This window comes from Orussus abietinus, unplaced genomic scaffold (assembly GCF_000612105.2).
Source record: "Orussus abietinus isolate OABI.00-Male unplaced genomic scaffold, Oabi_2.0 scaffold361, whole genome shotgun sequence".
In the NCBI taxonomy this organism is placed as follows: domain Eukaryota; kingdom Metazoa; phylum Arthropoda; class Insecta; order Hymenoptera; family Orussidae; genus Orussus; species Orussus abietinus.
In genome coordinates this window covers 11,689-26,732 of record NW_019394519.1, presented here as the reverse complement: position 1 = coordinate 26,732, position 15,044 = coordinate 11,689, and the positions used below count along the sequence as shown (strand labels likewise).

General features: G+C 40.0%; 1 protein-coding gene across 1 annotated transcript; it reads right to left on the bottom strand.

Moving 5' to 3' along the window:
- Positions 1-203: 203 nt before the first annotated feature.
- Positions 204-15,044, bottom strand: LOC105696158 (membrane metallo-endopeptidase-like 1). The gene is made up of 18 exons (XM_012418394.1): positions 14,964-15,044; positions 14,789-14,904; positions 10,155-10,313; positions 9,960-10,037; positions 9,685-9,902; positions 8,635-8,829; positions 8,443-8,550; positions 5,804-5,945; positions 5,643-5,730; positions 5,329-5,419; positions 4,285-4,458; positions 4,091-4,203; positions 3,957-4,015; positions 3,610-3,661; positions 3,439-3,506; positions 1,302-1,420; positions 787-954; positions 204-704 (listed from the first exon to the last, which is right to left on the bottom strand). Exons 1-18 carry the CDS (start codon positions 14,987-14,989, stop codon positions 528-530), a joined length of 2,151 nt encoding a protein of 716 aa, XP_012273817.1. The 5' UTR covers positions 14,990-15,044; the 3' UTR covers positions 204-527.

The following is a 15,044-nucleotide window of genomic DNA, read 5'->3' as shown; positions in this document are numbered from 1 at the left end:
ACGCGCTGCTTTAAGTTTCTTTCCTAATATTGCTTAAAATAAAATGTTAGGTAGGGACCTAACACCAAATGCCCGCAACAACCAATAATACGTCACGCCGCGCCATCTACAGGTATACTGGACACGTTTCGACGTGTTTAGCATTGTTCTCAAACGAGAAGAAGCATCAGAATCCCGTGATTGAATTTAGACGATTTGATTGGTTAAGTTTACATCTTAGTATGTATTTTTCCACTGCAGCGTATATTTATCCGCATCAATATGTAAATTTGCTATGTAACACGTATATTTACGTAGATGGGAAAGGTCTTACATGCCAGGAGAAAAATTACAATGAAACGTTACATTTAATTCTAGTAAAAATGCAGCAATGCTGCAAATATACAATGTCACGGGCATTTATACATTGTCTGATTTGTAATTTTTCCATTGTACGTTTTTTTTTTATGCAAAACTTCTGTTATGTAGGATGTAAAAATGTATGTAAATTTCCATCGATCTTTTTTCAGTGTATTTTTATCTTCCTTCTAGAGAGAGCACTTCCGTTCCGGATTCATGTTACTAGAACTGGGACAACTAAAATATTTACTAAAGTCTTTGGAATTCGAGACTGATCCTAGAACTCGAAGTTTCGGTGGAGGGTGTTTTTTGAATTGTTTTATGTACTGTCCCCAAAAATCCGGCTTGACGTATGCACACATAGTCTAAAAAGAAAACCATTTCCGGCGTGACAATAAAATTTCTTTGAGAAAGTGCGTTTGCCACACTTTTTCCTAGAGAACTTACATTAGCGAAGGACAAAAAGAACAACTGTTCATTTGTGAACTGTTCAAGGCCACATTGTTTTCGAAGACTTTTAGATCTTGTGTTCGATTCCGTCATTAAAGCTTGAAAGCTCAATTCAAGTCCTAAACTGTCGGCGAAATTTTCATCAACTGTTCTTTGGCTGCCAGCCTGTAAAAATTCGCGTAAACGTATTTAAAATATTTCTTCTTGTTCCTCTGTTATTATATTATTATTGTACCGGTCGCCATTAAAATTGCAACAACGTGAAATAGGGAGCAGAAATATGGAAAATTTTGCAATAAATTTCTATCACTTCGAAGTGATAAATTATGAAAATGTCGAATATTCTCAACAAGAAGTACAAAACATTTAATAGAAAGAATAAGCTATAGCTATTAAATCTGCAATCGTCAATGATATTTCTTGCTTTTAATTCTTGGTCTTGAACTATTAATGGCTACCAGAGTAAATTAATTTAATTGATAAATTTACGTGATTTTTGTCATTTGACTTACTTCTGGATAATCATATTTCTTGAACTGATCGATTAAACATTTTGCGTTGTGAATGAACATAATATTTGCTCGCTTGGACCACCAATTGCCAACTTGACAATGTTCATTGTATTTTCTCCCTGTGAAAAGAATCATGCATGGAATGTATACCAAATTTAATCTACCCCTGAATTGCTGCATATAATAATTTCACGCGCCAGGCTGAACATCGCAGATAATAACTAGGTCTGAGTTTCGCGCCTATATATATATATATATTGCTATGGGAATTCCTATCCCTAATCGTCAAACCGTCATACGCCCGGGGGTAATTAGGCAAAAGGGTGTCAAGCCCAATCATCGGCCCTTCTGGGAGTCCGATTTATTTAGGGTGCCAGGTGCGCACGCGCACTTCTGGATCCCGGTACCCGGTAGCGCGAGCAAGCCGACTCGGTCCGGTCAACGGGACTTACGCGGGCGTATCCGGCCGGCCACTCAGCCCCGCGAGGACCTTACGTCTTTCGCAGCACGGTCTTTCGCAGTCGGGCGGTTCGGTACGAAGGAGGCGCGAGTGAGGAGGAGTCGATCTCTAAATTCGCCGAAACGGCAGGGTCAATGAAATAATATAGCAAAAGGTTGCGACAGACAATCCCTTCCGGAGATCTATTCCGTGAACGGGACCCTACCACGGAAGCGCGTCACAATATCATAACGGACTCTACGCACAGAGTCGGGACGGGAAAACTAAAGCAAGGGACCAGCAAACTAACAGGACCAATTCAGAAAGATAAGGTACGCGATCGAGAAAATCGAACACCCCGGTGAAAGTCCGAACAGGGTACAACATCCTAGCGGGAGGACCTTTTACGTGCCCCTTCGGAACTCGGTAAGAGCCCGGTGCCATCGGTAATTGCGCAAAACGGTATTCGGCACCGGCTAGCGGTATGGCCCTCCACTTCCCACCTACTCCGTCCTGCTCGCAAGCAGTCACGATACGAATTTCGTTAATTATTTAAGAAAACAAAGGTAACGACACGGGGCGCGATATAATCGAGCAGGTGGGAGCCTCCCCCCGTCGGAATTTTCCAATATAAAAATAAACGAACGCCTCCCGTGTCCCTTAACCATTTCGGGATCCTCAACTCGGGACACATGAAATTTACTCACGGGACGGTATAATGCTCCACGAAGGGCAGCGGCCCAGGTCTACCCGTTATTTGACACTTAACTTGGTCCCCCGGTTCACAGACACTACAGCTCAGATGGCGATATTTGATAGATGGCGCAGACCAGCCGCGAACATTTATACATTGCGGAATACGCTACAACGCACAAAAGCCGGGATCGAGAATTAACGATTACCCGGACATAAAACGAATTGTCGGCGATAACGGTTCGGAATCAGCTCACGGCGCGGATAAAGTGGGCAATGGCGGTCTATGGGGTCCCCGGGGCAGGTTCCGGCTCACCGGTAGGAAGTTTGCTCGGAAGGACGGCCCCGCTCCTCTCTTCCAGCGGCAGCGTTGCTACGCCTCTTCGAGATGGTCAACACGACGCCCTTCGGGATGGTCAGTATGACACCCTTCGGGATGGTCGGCATGGCGCCCATCGGGATTAATCGGGAACGAGGCGCTGCCGCTGACGGGATGGGACGACGGAAGTTGTGGCCGATACGGTAGTCCCTCTGGCAATGCCAGATACGCCAGAAGACCCTTCGTTCCGGCGCCGATATTTTCCTAATAGGCCTCGCGGAACTTCTTACCGGGCATCAATTTGCCATCTCGCCTAGTCTAAATAGGTCGATAGGCCGCCTAATTAGGGCGGCCGCCGACGGATGGCAGTAGGACCCCCAAATTCGGGGCCCCGCGCGCTGTCTGTGAGCCTGTGAAAATTATATCCGCGCGCCCGATGCACCCGACGCCTGCGCACCGCTGAGTCTGTCACAAGTTTTACATACATTTTAGTATAATACAAAGCTTGTTCTAATGATTGCCAAACGGACTCCTCCCCGCTCTGGCACCGAGATTCCCTTGTGATGAGCAAAGACTTTTGCTACGTCATTATATATATTTGGCGCGACACTCTACCGGGTTCCTTATTCTACTTAAGAAGAAGATTTGTAAACACTCATAAATTAACTTATACAAAAATAACTTACCCTTCGTATCTAAAGAATGTGATAACTCATGACCGATTATGTACCCAATTGCACCGTACAACATGGCCCTGTATTTAATAAAACAATTTCAAAATCCGTTATGACACAGGTGTAAAAATTGTAAGTATAACAATTAACAATATGTAAAATTATGAATTCATCGCTACGTACATCGGGGCATCTGTTGCAAAGTAAGGCCATTGAAAAAGACCGCCAGGTATAGCTGTAATTTATATTGAAATCAATTATTGATATTCAATTTGTCTTAAAATAAATTCCCATAAACGTGAGAATAATTAATATTATTCAAAGTAAATTTTTACTAAATATATTTAGGCGAAGGTGATATTATTTTAAAAATTATCCAGGTATAGCTGGAATTTACATTGAAATCGCGATATAATGTTAAATTTTTCTCCAAATAAATTCCCACAAGCATGAGAATTATTATTATTCAATGTAAATTTCTACTAAATATAATCAGGCAAAGATGAAATTCTTTTAAAAATCGTAATTACCTATGGTGTTAAAACCCACATGGTAAAAGGCGTTTTCGATAATAACTTTACCGTTCCACCTGAAATTAGTGAGAGTAGTAATGAAAGAATAAGTTAATCAGTATATAGATATTTTACAATATAGGAAATATTACATTATAGACTCTCGTACGTCGTCCAATGGCTTTGTGAATAATGCCAATTGTTTTTTCAGATCGTGCTCCTTGCAATTAATCATGTTTTTTAAGTGGTCTGAACCAATTGTTAACTGCAATAAAATATATATTTCATAAATGAAACGATTTGTAAACTTCATGTTATTTTACAAACAATTGCTAGGATTACTTACATCACTGTAATATTCATTGATAGCAGAAATGCTATACCAACTCGGACGATTAACATAAATCTTTATGTTTTTAACTTTTCGAAGTAATGCCTTCTTATCGACGTCCGGAAGCCAGGGCCATGTCATGACTTTCCTTTCCAACTGTTCCTGAATTCTTTTGGCAAGATTTGTAACCTAGTGTATAAAAAGTGTGCTGTAAAATATAATTTTATAGCGATTGTATAGATTTTAAATATGGCAGTGCACATAATCGCATTTAATCTATACTTACATAGAATTAAGGTGAAGTGAAACACGTCGAGGAACTTGATCGACGTCGGTAAAAGAGATTTTTCTAATTACCTACGTTGCCGACGATCGATTTTATACTTACAACTGTTTCGAAGTATATTGGGTATTGTACTAAATGGAATACTCCACCTGCCGTTGTCATACAATAATTATGGAGAAATCGAAGTAAAACTCCAGAATTCCCTAGATTCGGGGTTTCTCAGGCCCTAATTGATACTGGGAACATCCTGCGCCATCTGTGATTTCCATGCCAACTAAATTTTCACTCCGAGACCTTGTATTACCATTGATTTTGCATAGAAGCACATAAGACACTTTTTTTGCCTTTATCCCGTTTAAATGCGAGTTTCTCGATTACCAGAGTGTTCTGAATTGTTGCACAATTGTCCTGACACATTCGTTTCTTATATTAGGGCCTTCAATAATTGTATATTGAATGAAACATGTTTCGAGAGCTGAGAGCTCGATGCCATTTTGATTCTGATCTGAACTAACAATAAGTTAAACAATTTTTTGCAAAAATAAAAATGTTTAATATGTCAGGGCAATTTTTAGATGATCATGAGGCATGTATCAAGATTTCAGTCTTCTGTCAAAAGACAGTTTGGTCCAGTACCCTTAAAAAAAAAGTGTCTTATTCGAATCGATTGCTTTAAGGGGGGTTTCACTTCACCTTAATTAGTACTTAAACGAAATTTCTAAAACCTTCTAATAAATATTTTTTGGAAATGGTCTTCATCCGAGAATACTTACGATGGAAACACTCGAATCAGAAATGTAATTCTTCGTGTATTTATAATTAATTGGATGCATTATAGGGAGTTCTTGCAGACAATGGGTCCACCTGTAAAAAGTAAGATCTATGGAAATATACAAATAATATACAAAAAAAAAGCGTTAGCACACCAATCTGAAACAGAATAAAATTTACATGAGGATAACATCATGGTGATAACACCTCCAAATCAATGATGTCTTTCTGACTTACCTTGTATATTTGTTCTAACCTGTTTTAAATGATTTCATATTCCAATTTTCGGAGAAGAATTAATGTATAAAGTTCTAACCTGTCCATTTTACCTCCGAATTTTTGCCAAAATTCACCGATACTGTATTTTAACATGTTGCCGACGAATCGCCAATGTATGTAGTTTACTGAATGAAAAAATTGACGATGATGTAGTTTGTTACATGTATGAAGTAATGGTAACTATTAACAGTGGTTTACCTAGGATTCGAGGATTTACAGTATTTAGCAGTGAAGGAAGTCCAAGGAAATACTCAAGTTCGTGTATATAAACCTTTTCAGAACCAGTGACTCGAACTCCAGAGACTTTGAGAAGATTGTTCACTTTCTTCAACCAATCTATCTGAAATTTTCACATTACAAATACGTAAATTCAACAAATTAAAGTAACTGAAATATTATGAATACTGTAATCTGGTGGATCGGTAGCTTCTCACATTTAAGGGACATCGCGTCCTCGAGGAGGAAGGGGTGCAGCTGCCGACCAGCCCTACATACCGTTAGCGCAAATAAGTTGTGCGCGAGCGTCACTAGCGAACGCTCCAACGTTTATTAGGGGATATATTAGGGGCTAATTATGGGAAATAATACGGGATGCTATGAAAAATAAGAGTTTTGTATGGGATTGGAATCGACTCCGGGCGATTCGGGCCGGGAGGATGTTCGGAAGAATAAGGCTACGACCTTAACGGCGTTCACCACCAAAGTGGGGACGATGACTTCCACCGCTAGATGGCATTAGCATCGAATTCGGTGGGAGGTAACCAAAACGTACTTTCTCGCTCGGATGAGGGAGACGCGACGCATAATGGGCAGTGTTTAGCAACGGACGAAAAATGTGAGCGTATTTTGCACGTATACAACTCACACAACGGCTAGACGCCTCTGGACTAGGCGCCGAAACGTGTGTGACACTCGGCCGCACGCACACGCAAGTTGGACGCTCCGCCTAGAGTCGGCAACGGTTGCTAAGGAATGCCCAAATTCCTCGCGAGAAACTTGAAAATCCTGAAAAAGGTGCTCCACGGGGACAACGATTTTGAGCGTATTTCTCAACCGATTGAGCTCAACGAGTGCTCGTTTTAAAGATAAAATGTTGACGTGTGTTTATATGGGAGCGATTTTCGATCAAGCACCTCCTTCCTAGGTAAAAGGGCATTGAAATTATGTCGTTGCACTTTTTTATATGAAAATGACCACTTATCGAAAATCGCTCCCATATAAACACAGGTCAACATTTCATCTTCGATATGAGCACTCGTTAAGCTCGATCGGTTTAGAAATACGTTCGAAATCGTTGTCCCCGTGAGGCCCTGCAAACTCGCTGGAGTGGTGAGCGCCCTTAAGAAAGTGCACGCCTTTGGGGTTCGCTCATGCGGCCCTGAAGTAGCGGCAGGATTTTGCGCCGCTCATGCGGTCCTGTCGCGCGCGGCGAGGCCTGGGCCGCCGTTGCCGCGCTGCTCCGGGAACGCGGGAGGATTGTTCGGCCGACGCGGCGCCGCCGGGCTGGAGCCAATTACAGCTCAGCTCGCGAGGCCGCCCGGCCAATCCGTGCCCCGGAGACTGCCGAAAAAGGACCCGGCACCGCATACGTGCCGGGAACTGCAATCATTCGGAGAAGCCGTAGCCGAGAGAAGAGTGCGTAGCAAGCAAAATTTGAGATAAAGAAAAAGAGACCGACGAGTCTGAGGAAGCTACTATGTTACAGAAGGGTCGCCGAACCCCCGCGTCCAAGTAAGTCATAGGGGAAGATCCGCGGAATCTACAGGGAAAAATCTGCGAAATCATAGGCGAATATTCGCGAGCGAATTTTAGGGGAAATCGCGCATGGCGAGACACGCATGGGCGTAGCAAGCAAAACTTGAGATATAGAAAAAGAGACCGCGAGTCCGAGGAAGCTATTACGTTGCAGAAGGGTCGCCGAACCCCCGCGTCCAAGTAAGTAATAGGGGAAGATCCGCGGAATCTACAGGGAAAAATCTGCGACATCATAGGCGAATATTCGCGATGGAATTTTAGGGGAAATCGCGCATGGCGAGACACGCATGGGCGTAGCAAGCAAAACTTGAGATAAAGAAAAAGAGACCGCGAGTCCGAGGAAGCTACTACGTTGCAGAAGGGTCGCCGAACCCCCGCGTCCAAGTAAGTAATAGGGGAAGATCCGCGGAATCTACAGGGAAATATCTGCGACATCATAGGCGAATATTCGCGAGCGAATTTTAGGGGAAATCAGGCATGGCGAGACACGCATGGGCGTAGCAAGCAAAATTTGAGATAAAGAAAAAGAGACCGACGAGTCCGAGGAAGCTACTACGTTACAGAAGAGTCGCCGAACCCCCGCGTCCAAGTAAGTCATAGGGGAAGATTCGCGGAATCTACAGGGAAAAATCTGCGACATCATAGGCGAATATTCGCGAGCGAATTTTAGGGGAAATCGCGCATGGCGAGACACGCATGGGCGTTTGCGAGTGGCGGCCGCCCGCGAATTTTTTAGTTAGAGCCTAAGATTTAGGGCCGCCGACGTGCGGCTGGCGCCCAACGAGTGTGTCACGATAATAAAGAATTTTTACGTTAAATAAGAATCTACAGTAAGCGTCGTTTTATTGTGACGGAAACCACGTCGCAATATCTACAAGAATTTACGAATTCACTTTTTTCAATCAATCTATCTGAAATTTTTCACATTACAAATACGAAAATTCAACACAACAAAGTTACTGAAATATTATAAATATCTACAAAAATTAATGAATATGTGCAAACTTCACATATTTAGGGCGATTTATACAATTCAAATTGTTGTCACTCTAATTAGGAAACCAAATTTAAGTTCTTAATACCTTTGCGGCGTTTTGTGGATTCTTTAAATTATATCTTTGCTGTAGTTGGTCTAATGTTAATACCACAGCTGACGATTTTTCAGGGTTTTGGATGAACATCCTCCTTAGCTGAAATAAATGTGTAATTGTTAAATTTTATTAATTTTGTTAAATCATCATAAGACTAAGTGATAAGGCGAAACAATTTGTTACCTCAACAAGATGTTTCTCGAATATGACTATATTACTGACGTCAGTAGTAAGCGAGTCAGGTTCATTTGTTCCTTGATGTCTCATTAAAGCAGTCATTACCTTCAGTATATTTTTATTATACTTACCGAGCGGACTTTCATACTTTCCAGAAAGCAGATAATTTTGTAAAGGCAACATAAAGTTTGGATAGGTTAGCTGAAAACCAAATGTTCACAACATCCACATTTATAGGAATTTCGTTTCCATAATATAACACAACGCTATCAATACATGTCTATATATTTTTCTAATCCCTTATGGAAATATCGTCATCAAATGTATTTGGCGCGAAACTCTGTCTACAAAATTGTTGACAGAATTTCTATTGCCAATTATAATTATCATTGAAGATGAACGGTACAACATATCGTCGTACTTTAATTAACAATTCCGTGCCAAACAATTTAGAAACTGAGAAACTCGAAAGAGTTTTGCGTCAAATATATTAGTGCGAGGTATCGACAATTAAATTACAGTCAGATCCTACACTGGTAACAATATTTCATTGAATCAAAGAATTGTTTCTTTGAACAGTACCAAAGTATTTAGTTACTTCAAATAATAAATATATGACTCAAATAAACTCGAACAAATTAGTTGCCACATTTCTTCGGAATTATGCCATTTTATTTGAGTTTAATTCAGTCAAATAATTATTCTTTGAAATTAACAAAATATTTCCTTGGCACTATTCAAAGAAATATCTCTTTAAATCAATAAACTTTAGAATTATAGCAAGCTAATCTTCCACTGATAACAAAATTTCATTGAACCAAAGAATTGTTTCTTTGAAAGTACCAAAGAAGTATTTCGTTAATTTATAGGATAATTACTTGACCCATATAAACTCAAATAAATTAAATGCCAATTTATTTGAGTTAATTTCAGTCAAATTCTTTGAAATTAACAAAATATTTCTTTGGCATTATTCAAAGAAATATTTCTTTAGATCAATAAATTTTTATTCTCGGTGTTTTATATTCGGATTACCTATTTCAACTTGAATCTTACCGCAATTATCATTTTGTTCTGTCTGTCACTGTACTGAGAATATCTAATAGTAATGTTGTACATTGCAGAACTTCCGGTGAGTCTTGTATAATACTCATCGATATCATGCCATGAATAAGTATTTGGATTCCATTCGGTAGAAGTCATCGTCATCGGCCATCCTCCTTTTTTATTTACGTAGAATAAGATGGAACTCAATCCAGCCTTGTCGATTTCAGCTGCAATATCATTTCGTTTACTCTAATTTATTCGTTTCTGACTGCATACATTTTTACCATCATTAAGACAAGTGTCCATCCATTGTTTTGCCTTTCCCAGCGCTCCAGCATTGGAGTGAATTTTTTCAAAAATATCTACCGACAATAAAATAGCAATTACTGATTGCGTGATATCAAATTCGTTTCCAGACGCGCTTTAAATTCTATCATTCGGGAATTTAGCAGTTAAATATATTTATACACTTTGTTTACCTCTTATTCGTTCTTTATTCCTACTTTTCAGTAAATGTTCAGTAAGCAATACATTTACAGAATCATTTATCAGTTGTAATTCCCTCCAATTACCGCAAGCATACTCGTAAAAATCATCGCAAGGTTCATCTCCTTTTTGGTTTCGTACAATTTCAGGACCTGAAGAATCCAACTGATTAATTCGCCAATTCAGATGTTTATCAGTATTCATGAAGTATAAACAAAAAAGTGAATCATCCAGGCAACCCATGAAGTGGAATATACATAAACTAATCGTCTAAATTAGATCTATAGGTACAGCAAATGTATATCGTCCATCATCCACATAAAAAAATATCTACAGGATATGTATAAATATTTATGTCTATTGTAGATGACAATTACATATCTACTACTGACCTACAAATATCTACATATTTCTTGACCCATACAAAATATATAATGGCTCTAGTAGACATCTCCCAAAGCTTAATCAACATCGATGAAAATACGTTTAGAAAAATAAAAAGACACCTCATGTAACAACATGTTTAATACATACTTAATGATTATATATAAATTCCTACTTGATAAAACTGTTAATTTCGTCCATACTCCGATTTTTCATTTTCTTCCTCTATGCCTGGTGACCATACATCATGATTTTTTACCACTATATAAATTATGATGAATTACCAGCCACCTTATGAAGTATGACATACTTATAGTGGACGTACACATTTGGATATAAGTATAGAAAACTTATATTATTTATGGTATGCATAATAAAAATATTCTGTGAATACTGTGACGTGGCCGTCCCAAGTCGGTGCGGAGCGGGAGCGGTAAGTACCGAGATCCTTAATAAATTATTTTCAGTATGGGATGGTGACGCTCGGGGTATCCAGGAACAGTCCCTAATTGTAAGTAGCGTATTTATTATGTAATTTGTAAGAAGGTACCGTGTCGGGGAGGATCTTCAAGGAGGACGTTAAATATCGCGAAATTGACGGTCTTCAGGGGCCGGGACGGTGCGTAGCGCGCCGCGAGACGTGGCCTGACATCTTACGTAGGCCTAGTTAATCACCTAGCGCCAAACGGTCTCGCGTATGCGGGAAGAGTCTAGCGAGGGGTTTCCTAATTCCCGGTGGTCCTGCCGGCGCTCGGACCGGCATTGTCCTGGATACTCCGAGCGCCGACGGACGTGTGACTCCCGACTACCGAAATGCCTACCGTCGCCACCGAGAAGGAACCGTCCCGTCTCTGTACCGCCGCTACCGTTAAACGTGAGCAAACCCACAAGGGATTATCGTAGAATCCGTTTCCGTTCATCCGTATTGTAATAATTATGTGATCCTCCTCGGCGCGTACCTCCCGGCCAGTTGGTAATGGCGTCGGACCGCGTGCGCCGGACGTGCTATAATTAATTTCCGCGTGTTCGACCGGTTCGCTCTCGTGGCGGTTTATGTTGTCGTTCGTCAAGTGATCCCGCGGCTCCCGAATTAATCCGAGTGAAAAGAATACCCGCTGCCTCCGGAGTCGAGTCGTGACGGGCCGAGAGGCGAGCGGAGTTGTAGAGAGCGTTGTGCTCTGGAGGGTAGGCCGTGCCTCCCGAAAAGCACCCAGACCCAAAAGGAAGACGGAAGTCCTAAAACCTCTCGGAGTGCCCTGATCTTTTCGAGTCAGCGCCTGGCCGAAATCAAGGCGGTACTCCAGGCATCGACCCCGCGAATCGCGGAACGAGCAACGCCCGCGAGATTTACGTCCGTGGAGACCCGGACCCCCGTCTGGAGGCTGATCCCTATCGATCTTCCTCCCGTAGAAAAGCGGAGAGAACAGCCGGAGGAGCAAAAGTCCACTCCCGAGGAAGCCCCCGAATTGATAGTTATCGACGATTAAAATATATTGAGCACAATTACACTAGTATTCTTTTACCCATTATCCCAGGCGTAACAATGCTAAAATAGCAAAGTTGCTTTTTTTGTAATATTAGACCAAGAAGTTAATCAAGAACGCTTGGTAATTACACTTCGTGTCAAATCCCAAGGAAAATGGAATATGCGTTTAAAAATAGATAAGATAAAAATTTTAAATGGTGACGAAAGAAAAATCTGTTATTATCCTATAAGATGTTGCGACGTCTCACTTGGTGGAGAAATCATGAGCTGAATGTTGTTTGGAATTACGTATATGAATTTTAGATAACGATAGTTGAACTTTTGGGGTCCTCAGCGAACGCCCTACGCGGACGTTTCGACACTAGTAGGTTCTAAAGCAGCTGAAGGAGAAACTAGGGGAAGATCGAATAAAGCGAAAGAATGATTTTCAATTTTCAATGAAAAGGAATTTACTCAAAAAACCTGTCGAAGGTGACAAAAAGGAAAGGGAAGAATTCGAGACAGAGAACTACTGCTCGCGAGTAGTGTGTATGTGCGGTGTGATTAGACAACTACCTTGGGCGTTGATCAGTTGAATGTATCAGTATTGGGAACGTATTGAACTGATAGTATTAAAACTAAAGTACTTGCATTCGTATCACTGTATCGTTGGAATTTCTACGTACGATATATTTATTCACATTCTTAGAGTATATAGGTTTAACACGTATAAAACTTAAAAGCATCATTTACATCCTTTTTTGTACCACCTGTCAGTGTACATTTTAAATACAAAAACCGTAATTCTAAATTCAGTAAAAGTATAACGTACAGATGCGAATATATTGGAGACTAACGCATGTAATTTTGTTTTCATCACATAGATGCAACAAATGTATACATTTTGTGTTGATCAATGTACATATATGGTACATATTTGCACCATATATTTGTAGACATATAGTACATACTTGTATCGTATACGTGATTATATTATGCATTGTGTGTTTTCAGGACTGTCTTTTTTGCTAATAGGTAGTAATCAGGACAGTCCTGAAAATTACTGATTAATAGGAAATACTTGTTATCTCATTGCATATACCCAAATGTGACGCTCACATCCAGTGAATATCATTGCCGAATGTTAATGACAGATAATGACCACTTCAGGCTTCAAATCTGTTTTTTGAATTTCAACAATTCCTACACGTGTGTAAGGAGTCTAAACTTTATCCTTCTGGCACAAAGGCAATTGAAGCTCTGATTTATTTTATTCTACTGTCCATCACTCCACCTATTATATGTGTGTACAACAATCTCACGATCTTGACTGGTCCACTTTAACATATTATTGACCGGCAATTTTACAACGCTAGTCATTCCGGCGCGACTTAACTTGTCACCGGTCAACAACGTGTTAATCACTTACAAATAATTACTGATCAGTCCCAACCAAAAATGGCAAAGGAACTTTCAATCGCAAATTCTTATCCCTGCCTGTCCTTTGGAGGTTAGATGGTTGTTCTTTAACAACCATATTTCAAGGTTCATCACATTATTAAACAAATAAGATGACATGAAAGTAACATCCGAGGGGTCAATCGTTCATGAAACATTTGGGTAGACTTGTACTGAATCATTCGAAATTTTATCCCAAAAATGTAGACACCCGAAGGAAGGTCCTGGCATCCGTAAAATTTCATTTTTTATAAAGAGTGTTAAAAATATCTATAAAGACATTTTTTTAACCCCTTAAGTAGGGCGGAGTCAGATGCGGAGATGTGCCACCTGTACGGGGATCTTGTTCGTGGAGTGTTCATATTTTATATGAATACGATATTGATTTATCGCTTTGAATTCATGGGAATGAAGAGAGCCGCTATAATGGCGCTTTGCCATTAAAGGGTCAAATTAAAATTCCATTGAAGTCCTTCCTTAGGACCCTGATATTCACGTGATAAAGTTTGAAATAATTCGGTACACCCAAGTCGGAGAAAAGTTTCATAAACAAGACCTCTCCAATGCTATGTTCACATCACTTTAATTCACACATCCATTTTTATTGTGTTTATTCCTAGATCAAAATGTTCGGAGAAAATTGTAGAGTTTATGATGATCAAAATATTTGTTGAGCAACAATCATAGATAACTGCCCCATCTCACGACAATGTTTTGAAATCTATTAATACGTGTGAAGACCCGAAAAACACCTATCGCTCCAGAACGTCCTGGAAACTGCCAATACTTCAATGGTCCTGAAAGCTACCGATAGGGCTAAATTCTTGCATATATTTTTGCTCTCAGGTAATGAAACAAAAAAGCCTTATGAAACTTATTCGAGTTTGAGTTGTTAAATTTAAATGTCGAATATTCAAAACATTTAATGAGAAAAATTGTAGATAATCGTTCTATTTCACTACATGTCCTGAAATCTACCAATACGCGTGTAGACCTGAAAAACACCTAACGCTCCAAAACATCCTGGAAACAGGCAATACTTAACTGGTCCTGAAGGCTACCGATAGGGCTTTATTCTGCTTTATATTTTTGTTCTCAGATAATAAAACAAAAAACCTTATGATACTTTTTGTATTAATCCACACCACAAAAATAGCTAAAAAATGGTGCACCTTAAAAATATCCTACAACTGCCATTTGACACACACACACACACACACATTACGTCCCATATCCGGACATACCTTACATACGTTCAATAAACATTTATATACGATTAATTTACGTATATTCCACGTTCAGCGGTGCCTGAGCACTTACCAAAATCTATCGCTGAAGGAATCTTCAGAGGATTTATTTGAGAAACTTTAGACTTAGTCGAGCGTTCCGGTTTTGGCTTCAAAGCTAATGCAATGAAGAATGAAGTGAATACTATACTGCAAAATACAATCTTTCAATTATTCGAAACAGAGAAAGAAAATACAGAGATACTTACAATTGGAGACTCAAGAAGAAGGTCATTTTTCTGAAATCTTTCAGACGGCATAAAGAAGCCAATGTTTGCTTTCCTTCCAGG